At 42.3% G+C, this 9,764-nt stretch overlaps 1 protein-coding gene across 1 annotated transcript; it reads right to left on the reverse strand.

Annotated features, from left to right (window-relative positions):
- Positions 1-1,317: 1,317 nt before the first annotated feature.
- LOC111863005 (endocuticle structural glycoprotein SgAbd-9) lies at positions 1,318-9,449 on the reverse strand. Its single transcript, XM_023848928.2, has 3 exons — positions 9,350-9,449; positions 8,199-8,374; positions 1,318-2,930 (listed from the first exon to the last, which is right to left on the reverse strand). The coding sequence occupies exons 1-3, from the start codon at positions 9,356-9,358 to the stop codon at positions 2,666-2,668; spliced, it is 450 nt and encodes a 149-aa protein (XP_023704696.1). The 5' UTR covers positions 9,359-9,449; the 3' UTR covers positions 1,318-2,665.
- Between the last annotated feature and the right edge of the window lie 315 nt (positions 9,450-9,764).

The following is a 9,764-nucleotide window of genomic DNA, read 5'->3' on the forward strand; positions in this document are numbered from 1 at the left end:
GCACGTCCTACATAAAGAGGAGAATCGTAAAGAAAAGTAAGTACCAGAGACCTTAAAATGACCTATATAACAGAATATCTGTTTGTGAGAACACACCATAATTTAATGCTTTTACTTACTAATTCATTGCGCCCTGACCTAGGATCGAATTGGAGAATAAAACGTGATTTATCATTGTGTGACGAGCAGTCTGATGACGTATGTACCAGTGACATACAAATATTTTGTGGTTTGAGTTTGTGCTTCAGAGACAATGACCCAATAATTCATCAAATTACAATTGCGTCCTACGTCAATGCCTCCCATACCTCCATTTCCCACGGTTGCTGGGCCTGGGTATTGCTGGCCCTTGTCATTAACAGACGAACTACGAAAATCTCTGATAAAACTATCCTAACCCATTTCACTGTAAACTGGTCACGCTTCCTTCTCCGTATTCAGGACGCCCAGGATTCAAATTTCGATACGACACCGATCATCCTGAAAATTTCATAATTTTCCTCAGTCACCGCAGGCTGATATTAAGTGAGTACCTCAAATAGTCCACGATCACGTTGAGATCTAATTTTCTCTTAATTTCTTAGTAAAACCAACATTATAAAAATAAATGTACAACAGAGCCTATTACTTACGTACAACACTGTTCACTGTGAAGATGCCTGAACTTGCAGAGCAGCTGAACCGTTTAGAAACGTATTTCTGCTGGATATCAAGCCATACATTCACGCCATCTTGTGGGAGATATCTGTAGCTTGTACACGGTAACAGTGTTGTAGTTCAGGCAACAGGGCGCTAAAGGTGACAACAATTTCTATAAAACTGTAACAATTGGTAAAAGTCTGAGATACTAGTATTAATGCAAAAATTGAGCGATAAATGAAGAAAGAGCAACATGTGTTGAATGAAAGAATGAGTTCATAAAGATCTCGTAAAATCGGGCTTTCAGAACACGTAAGTGGTCTTGGAACGAACAAAATATGGTCGTTAGTCCCAAAGGGGCCCAAACCGAGAATAACTCTACTGGCGAGGACCAGCAGCAAACTACGGTTCTGATCTGTATTAACAGATATCCTCTGTACATATCAGGTTACGAATCTGATGACAGCCATTTCATCTACTATTGCTCTCAGAAGACAGAATAAGAACCCCAATATTTGTATAAGGGAAGGTCTTTTGAGACCGTCACATGTCTCTCAGTGCATGATATAGATGCATTTATGCAGTTTTTATTAGTAAATTCACTAGAATTAAAACACTACAATTGTAAATAGTATAAAATAATTACAACATTACGTAAGATACTTTGTATGTGTTAAAGATAAAATATAAACTTATTTACAGGATTTTAGCTTTTTATACAATAATATATTATATAGAAACATTATGAAATAAACTTATAAGGAATTTATTGTTAAAAATTCTTAACAAAAATAACTTTATTGTATTTGATATCTTTACTATTTGGCGAAGGGCTGAATTTAGGTGGAAAAATTCTATTGTGTGTTAAGAAAAATCATAGTTTCTGGCCTATTATGATCCGTCTGTTAAATTTATACGTTTAATTATGAAGGCAGTAGAACATCAAAGTACATAATTACATTATATTTCAATATACTCTACGTTAAATTAATTTTACCCTACTCGTTTCGGTGATAAATACGTACCATTTTAAGAGGATGTTTATCGTTACAAAAGAAGCCATTGCAAGTTTAGAGAAACATTATTATAAATATTATTATATTTGAAACGAATACAATTTACATATTTAATAAAAGCATGGGCGAGCTACTGTTATTTGTTTTATCATATCCTCCAGCATTCATGTTACAGACGTTTTTCCTCTTGTGTATCATAATTACTCTTTTTGCGAATTAATTACCGATATTAAAACCATCACGAATCTCCTAGACTCTTACACGAAACAAATTATTTCGTAATAATAATAATAGTTTGAGGAAGAATTGCAGGTGGTCGATCCATTGGCTTCTTTTCCTGGTCGCATATGTTTTATTTGTAATGGAGATATGGGCAATATCTTAACGAAAAACGATATTCTAATTCGTAAAATCCCATATAGTTTAGTACAGTTTGTTACGGCGCGATATATTACGATTGAGGCGTCTGTGAGCTTTTGAATAATTTAAAATCACGAAGTGCCATGCCCAGCTTCGTCTCAAATGCTAATAAAGAGTATGGCGTGTTAATTTTCTATACCTAGAAACACTTATTCCTTGTATAGTAAATTATTGTTCTTCAAACTGTGAGACGTAGTCCGGTTCCGGTCCGCGAGCACATTTCAGCTACCCCGCTAAGGATGTGGTATAATTAATAATTTACACTAGTTTCTGGAATACAACAATTGTATTCATATAGTGCCTTAAGTAATGTGCTACATGTTTTCTTTAGCGAAAGCCTTGATTTTAACGTTAGGCAACTTTTTTTAGATGTAGTGCATCATAGAATAAAATACGTGTCGTAAAATGGGTGAAAGATTAGAAGTTTGTACATGTATCGCAGTTCGAACCCAGTGCAAATATAGGAACCATCACTGTAAACAAGTGTCTTATAGCTGGGAATAATGAAAAGACAAAATTTCATCAAATTCTTCCGTATGGAGTGCCGTGCCTACTGGAGCAAGTTGCCAAACCTTCAGTTTAATATGCGTCTAGAAGTTGTTGCGGAAGGGGGGCGCCCCTGCACCCACTCTAGCCTCTGCGACCTGTTGCTGCACCGCCCTGATGATTGCGGGGTGGATGTTAGGGCCGACGGGCTGGTATCCGAAATTGTCGGCCACATAATCGAGGGTGACAGGAGTTCCATCGGGTGCGGCGTAGGAGTAGGAACCTTGTACGGCGACGCCTTCCACCGGCGTCCCAGGGTTCTCGAGCACACCAACCTCGTGACGCTCGCTGCCGTCGCCGCTCACGTAGCTGCAATCAGAATTAATGCAGTGTTTCTTCATCAGAACTTATTATGGCTTATAGAGCCGTTGCTAAGCTGTGACCCTCTAAACACCGACCGTTTGTGGACAACGGCTCGGTAGACACGTTCCCATTGCTAGGCAGCAGATTCTTAATGATCCTCCGAAACGTCGGTTGGCTTTCAATGGACCACACGCGCTATATCCCAGAAACTAGAACTCTTCAGATATGCTGAATGCGCGTCAAAACTAGTAGGTACAGTTTGTGGATATAATGAGAGCCCATCACAGTGGCCCCGCGGTCTAAAGCATGAACCGTCTTCACTCGCTCGAACACTAGGATTGTGGATTCGAAACCCACTCAAGGCATGGATGTCTGTGTGTGCGTTTATTCTGTTTTTATGTTGTTCTGTGTGCAGGGAGCGACCTTGCGACGGGCTGATCCTCCGTCAAAGGAGTCCTACCGTCTGTGTATAGGATTAAGAAACTGAAAAAGCGGCCAAGGTCCATCAGAGGGCTGTAGAGCCCTAGAAAGATGTAATGAGAGATATTTTGATGTCAGATCAGATGAGCATGCAGTAACCACTGCGCCTTAATGCGTTAATTTCCGAAGAATAATTTGAAGTAACGAATCTCTATAATTGAGACGTCAGCAAAGACCCTAATAGCTGAGCGCCGAATCTTGCGCAATGTGGCAGTTTTTGCGGGAATTTGAAAGCGCAACATTTTATTACTTGAGGATGGTCACATCACGAATTCAACAAAGGAAGTTCCCACGTGCAGGTCTCCTCTAATTGCCTTCGGACCCTTCAATCACATCATGGCCGTCAAAACACGGATTTCTGCCCCCCGCCCCAGGCTTCTGTCAGTCTGCCTTGCACACGTAACATTTTGAAATGTGGGACTAGAGTCTTTCTTGAGAAGCTGATAGCAGCTCAGCTACTCAAGGAATTACAACACACTTACTAAAGTCGAAGGTTCATTACCGTGGGCACAGAAGCTCGCCACTGGTTCCTATCCCGAGCCAGATCAATCCACTCCAGTCCTTATTTTTTCTGCGATATTTTATGTCACTGTCAGCAGCTCAGATTATATAGCACTGACTGGTATGATGAATGATGAATTTGAAAGGATTGGGAAGGAAGTGATCATGGTCTAATTGGAGTATCCCGAAAATCTATCCGGCGTGATTGAGGACAATCACGAAAATCTGTCACGTTGATTGTGTCCCATTTACTAACTTCATGGAGCTGTGCCCTTCTGGAGGAGCTGCACAAAGAATTTCCCAGCATTTTATGGAACTCAAAGGTTTATTACCGTGTTCACAAGAGCTCTCCACTGGTTCCTATCCTGAGCCAGACCAATCCAATCCATATCATCCCATCCTATCTCTCTAAGATCCATTTTAATATTGTCCACTCACCTACGCCTTGGTCGATTGTGTCCCATAGAAGATTCTAACCTAGAACCTTCCGAATTGAAGTCTAAAGCGTAAATGCTACCCTAGCCCACTAAGTACTATTTCTTTAAAATGCACTGTCATTATCTTTCCATTTAATTCTGGGTCCTGCAACTAGCTTCTTCCTTTCGGACTGACTGGTAAATTGCTGCTGGTCCTCGCCAGCACAATGTTTCTTGGTTCCGTGTCCCACGGGACTCATGACCATATTTAACTCTTTGACGGCTCTGGGAGCCTTCAGAGACCTTCGTTAATTCTTTGTTTCTGGTCTTGCTACGAAATCTTTCTGTGCATTTCTAATCATCCATACGTGCTACACATCCAGCCTATCTGACTCAATTTCTTCGTTCTATAATCTAATCTCAATCTCCTTGATTTGATCATTCTAATTATATTTAACGAAGAGCACAAGATATGCTCCTCATTACAAAACTGCCAGTGTTGACTAGAAATTCTGTACACAAAACTCTGACGTGTGTAGATAAAGGTATTATGACGAGCCGATCCTCAATCCAAGGAGGGTAAAGGTAAAGTTTTCCTTGTACTTAATTAATCACTTCGCAATGAAGGCATATGGGGGAATGGATGTATAGATTCATAATTTCTTGACCTCGGCACTAGTTGGAAGTAAGTGGTCAGCTTCACGCTCCGGCCGCTTTACCGCCGAGGAAATAGCCCCCGGTACCCATTAGATAGGGGACTAGGTGGGCCCCATGGCCAGTCTGGACGACGTGGAGAAGAAAAAATTCTTGAACATACCGGGATTCGAACTCCGTCCCCTCGGTAGTCCAGCCCGTAACCAGTCGCTATACCGACAGAGTTATCTCGGATCCTCCAATCCAAGGAATCCTACGAAATTTATATAAATAAAATTCAGAAATGTACAATGTATGAGGCCTCTGATCGCGCATATTTCCGGCGCCTCACAACAACAAATTCCCTTTTATGTTGCCGTAATAACCTTGTTGACTAGCGTAATTGCGTATTGCTGGCCCCCCAAACGCTTCTGCTAACAAACAGTAATTTATAATCCCGAATTAACCGAATGCAGCGCTTTGCATAATGACATACGTGCACGAACTTGCTGCCAAATGCCATGATCATTAATGCATTGTCAGGGAGACGGAGGTATCACTTATGTATTTATTGTCTATCGCGGTTAGTCACGAACTGATGGTAGCTTCCAGCAGTGTGAAGCCGGTCCGGAACGATGTATCGATATAGAAAGGCAAAATGTGGAATTTACGACGAGAAGGATCTGCGGTAACAATTTTCTGGTTGAAGGGGCAAGAGGGGCGAGGCAGACGAGGAAGCGCGTGGTGGCGAATGGAAGATTGGAGACTTGAGGGGGTTAGCAGAGACATTGGGCAGGAGAGTTTTACCATATATAGCAAAGAAGGAGATTGGAACCATATATTGAGGAGCGAAGGAACAAATATTTGGGGGGACGTGATTTTAGGCAAGTGTTTTAGGAATAAAAATACTCCGTGGCCTGTAGTTCTCAAGCGAACTATACCGAACGAGCGATCTCCGCTTGTCGGCGAAGTTAACGCCAACTTTAGCGGATAGAGGGTGTCGCGTGGGCAGTGCATCGAATCCCTAAGGCCATTAATTTCGGTTTTCTAGACCGAAGCCGCTATTTCCTTGAAATAGCTCCTCAATTATCCCCACGAGGCTGAGTGGACCCCTTTCCAGACCCACTACTTCTCAGAAAAGATGGTAGCGCCGGGAATCTAACCCAGGACCTCTGGACCTGTAGCCAGGAACTCTGAGCACTAGACCACAGAGGTGGTCGTTTTAGGAATATAGATACGGGGATAGTTCGGGAACCCAGAGTAAGGGAACGTCCGCTATTGAAACTGTTACTAAGCAACGACTGATGAAGACGCAGCAGACTAAGAAGACTTAGTGCATGCTGTAGTGAATTATCAGTAGCGCTGTAGTTATTCGTAAGTGTTAAGTAAAGTCAATTATCAATCCAAACCCCGCCTATAGTCACACAATCACATGACAGTATTGAAATGACCAGTAATCAGTAGGGGAAGCTAGGAGATGTGTACGTTAACATGCCAATGTACGACAGATAATATCATATTACAGGAACAGTAATCTAAGCGGGATGCCAGAGCCTAGGACCAGGGAGTCAAATTCAGGCACCCCAAAGTATAAATCCTAATGGACCTGAATACAATATTCATGTTTATGTTTGTTAATCCAATACTTCACATCTGTTGTTCAGAACTGTACACGCTTTTTGAGACGCTAAGCATACATATGCTGTGAACGATTTTCGCCAAATTATTTTGTTTGTCTCCGTGAACTCTGTAGAAGATCTCCCTATAAGAGGCCATTGAGGCCCAGAGGGTTGTGAGAAGTCGAGGCTTCCAGAGTTTCTAGACAGTCGGCTCACAGATGGCGGTGAGGTTAGCCTTACACGCCGGCCGCCCTTTACCCCCAAGAAGATTCCCGGTACTCATTTCTGTTAGAGGCTGAGTCGACTCTAGGGCCATAGTGCGGCTGGAAGGATTAGGTCAATTGAAAAAGCCACCTCATCGGGACTCGAACCCGCGAACTTCCGGCTTGTAGCATAGTGCCTAAACCAGCTACGCTACCGCGTGCCCCCCCCCCCACGATACCTATTACACAGGGAACTTGTGACTTCATAACCGTTCTAGACACGTCGAAGAAGAGAGAAGTTTCTTTTCCTGCGGAGAATTTAACCTCTTTCCTGGGCCCGTAGCCTGGTCGCAGTACCGACTGAGCTATACACGCCCGCTGTTTCCTTATAATCAATTTTAATATTATCCAACCAAGTTAACGTGATAGGATAGGGACCACTGGAGTGTTCTTGTGAACACGGTTATGAATCTTTGGGTTCAATAAAATGCTGGTAAGTTCTTGAGTAGCTGCACAACTGGCAGCTTCTCAAGAAGGGCTCAGTTCTGTGAGTGAGTGCCTAATGACCAACGGAATCACCTCGATTTAAGCTTCCCTAAAATGCGGTGTGAAGAGTTCATATTGCAATGCTCTTCGCCGTGAAATTTTCTCAATCCCACTTCCCTTGAACACCCTTAGGTATATACAGGCTCGTCGGTATTTTGGTTTCTGATGTTCCCCCCCTCTGCCCCCTCAGTATTGCGGCTTGTCTCCAACACTAATGCACTCAAAATGGAAAGTTCATTTTACACGTATGCATGTAAGCCATGGATTATTCCAAATAAAGTAGATCTGTAGCACGCATTTTCGTTCTTCTGCGTAATCAAATATCCTTATATAAAATGTATTTATATACTTTATTATTTATGATTCTGCGCAGTAAAAAGTAAAGTTGTGCCTGTGCTTAACTAATTAAGCACCACACCATGAAGACGTATGTTGGAATGCATGTATAGATGCACATTTTCTTGACCTCGGCACCGGTTGGAAGTGAGTGATCAGCTTCACACCCCAGCCGCTTTATACCCTGTGCCCATTTGAGAGGAGTACATGGTAAAATTAACTGCTCAGCAATAATATTTGCGGTGGAAGAATCAATTGTTATGGATTTCATTGGCGTTTTTGAGATACTTGGCTCCGGCACAGCCGTCATTATGAAGAGTATTGCTTTCCGAGATGTGAAGGCAGTACTCTTGTGTAAGTTCTCTGCACTGCCTCCAACTTCAGGGTTTGCCGAGTAAGCAAAAGAAAATGTTGCTTGATGAGTCGTTCGGTTTGCACTGCGAACAAGATAGTGGATGTAGTACACTCTTCCATCACATTCCAGAAGACAGTATTTTTCAGCAGCTTTTGTTGTAGCGTGTGTTGAACTCATGTACTTACTTGAAATTGTAGGAGTTGTCAATGGGGTTCAGATCGAAGTTTGAGCTGACAATGGGGACGTAACCCTGAGGAGTAAGGGGCAGGAACCTCGGAGAAAAATTCCTTCCTGGAGGGGGACCTTGTGGCGCTGGCATCGCGGTGCCAATCGCCGATACTAGTACAGCAACAGCAGCAAACTGAAATCAAAATGGATGCCCTGGGATTTACGCTAGATCTGAGGGGCACAGCCGAGAAGGAACCTTTGTTTTCTTATAAATGACGACAGAAATAAATCTAGTTTCCGAAATGTCGTGTTGGAAAAACGATGCGCAAATAATTATATGTATTGAAACTTAGAACATGGTAACCTAGTGTTAATGTATACGTCGTATTCAATAATTTCAGAATAAATATGGCGGTTTTAATGCACGTATCCCTCGTCAAAGAATGTTTCATTTTATAAATGTTTGCATATAAAAATTCAGACATAAAGGTAAAGTTGTCCCTGTGCTTAACTAATTAAGCACTATGCCATGAAGACGTACGGGGGAGTGGATGTACAGACCCAGGTTTTCGTGACCTCAACACTGATTGGTGAGTGGTCAGCTTCACGCTCCGGCTGTATTATCACCGGGTGAAAGGGCTCCCGGTACCCATTGGATAGGAGGTTACATGAGCCTTAGAGCCGGTCTGGACGCTGCGGGGAAGATAAAATTCTTGACCCTACCGCGACTCGAACTTCGACCCCTCGATCGACCAGCCAGTAGCCAGTCGCTATACCAAGTGCGCTATCCCGGCTCGTAATTCACATATTAGGCAATAACAAATATGGGCCCATAGATGTACTGAAGGGTCATTGTAGAAGCTCACTTGTTAGTGATTGGCTTAACAAATGGAAGAGCAGGAGTTGTTAGAGAAACAGTAAATTTCGGCCATGTAGGCCATCATCAGGTGATTCATGAGGGAACTGACAAATGGTGTATGTAAATGTTGTGAATTGTTAAATAAGGAACTTCTGTGTGACAGGAACCGTTCCATTTTGTTTGTATCACGCACGGAACGCAACACTACAAGATTGATTAGCTTAGCATAAAGGCAGATTTTCTCATTCATATTTGAAATAAGAAAAAAAATGAACTGCCCTTGCAACACTTTAGATTAAAACCACTTACCATGTTCATGATGAAAATAATTTTTTACAAATTTCTCGAGCACAGAATATTCAAATGCCGTCTTCCACTTGATGTACGCAGAGAATCTAGTGAGAAAGAACATGGATACCTGTGTATTTATATCAAAAGCAGGGCAACTGAACATAGTTGTGTGAACTCATTAAGGGATTTTCCTTATTTTGTAACATTCCCTCCTCCCCTCCCTCCAACTTCTCCTCTCCCCACTCTTTCAGATGTTCACGAGAGAGAGAACTAATTCTCCAAGTTAACTTGGAAGTCATACAATTCCACCGATGGGAGGGAGGGCGATTTGAAAGAGGGGGGATATGTAAAATAATTTCCCCTAATCTGCATTAACTGTTCCACATATTCACTGTTTTCAGTGCCCCCATTGAACACATAACCACTCCCCATT

The sequence above is a fragment of the Cryptotermes secundus genome, unplaced genomic scaffold (assembly GCF_002891405.2).
Source record: "Cryptotermes secundus unplaced genomic scaffold, Csec_1.0 scaffold1016, whole genome shotgun sequence".
NCBI classification, from domain to species: domain Eukaryota; kingdom Metazoa; phylum Arthropoda; class Insecta; order Blattodea; family Kalotermitidae; genus Cryptotermes; species Cryptotermes secundus.

Coding starts and splice junctions, on each gene's coding strand:
- LOC111863005 (XM_023848928.2), bottom strand. Junction 2,931..8,198: donor GACAACTCCTACAATTTCAA/GTAAGTACATGA, acceptor TTCTGATTGCAG/CTACGTGAGCGGCGACGGCA.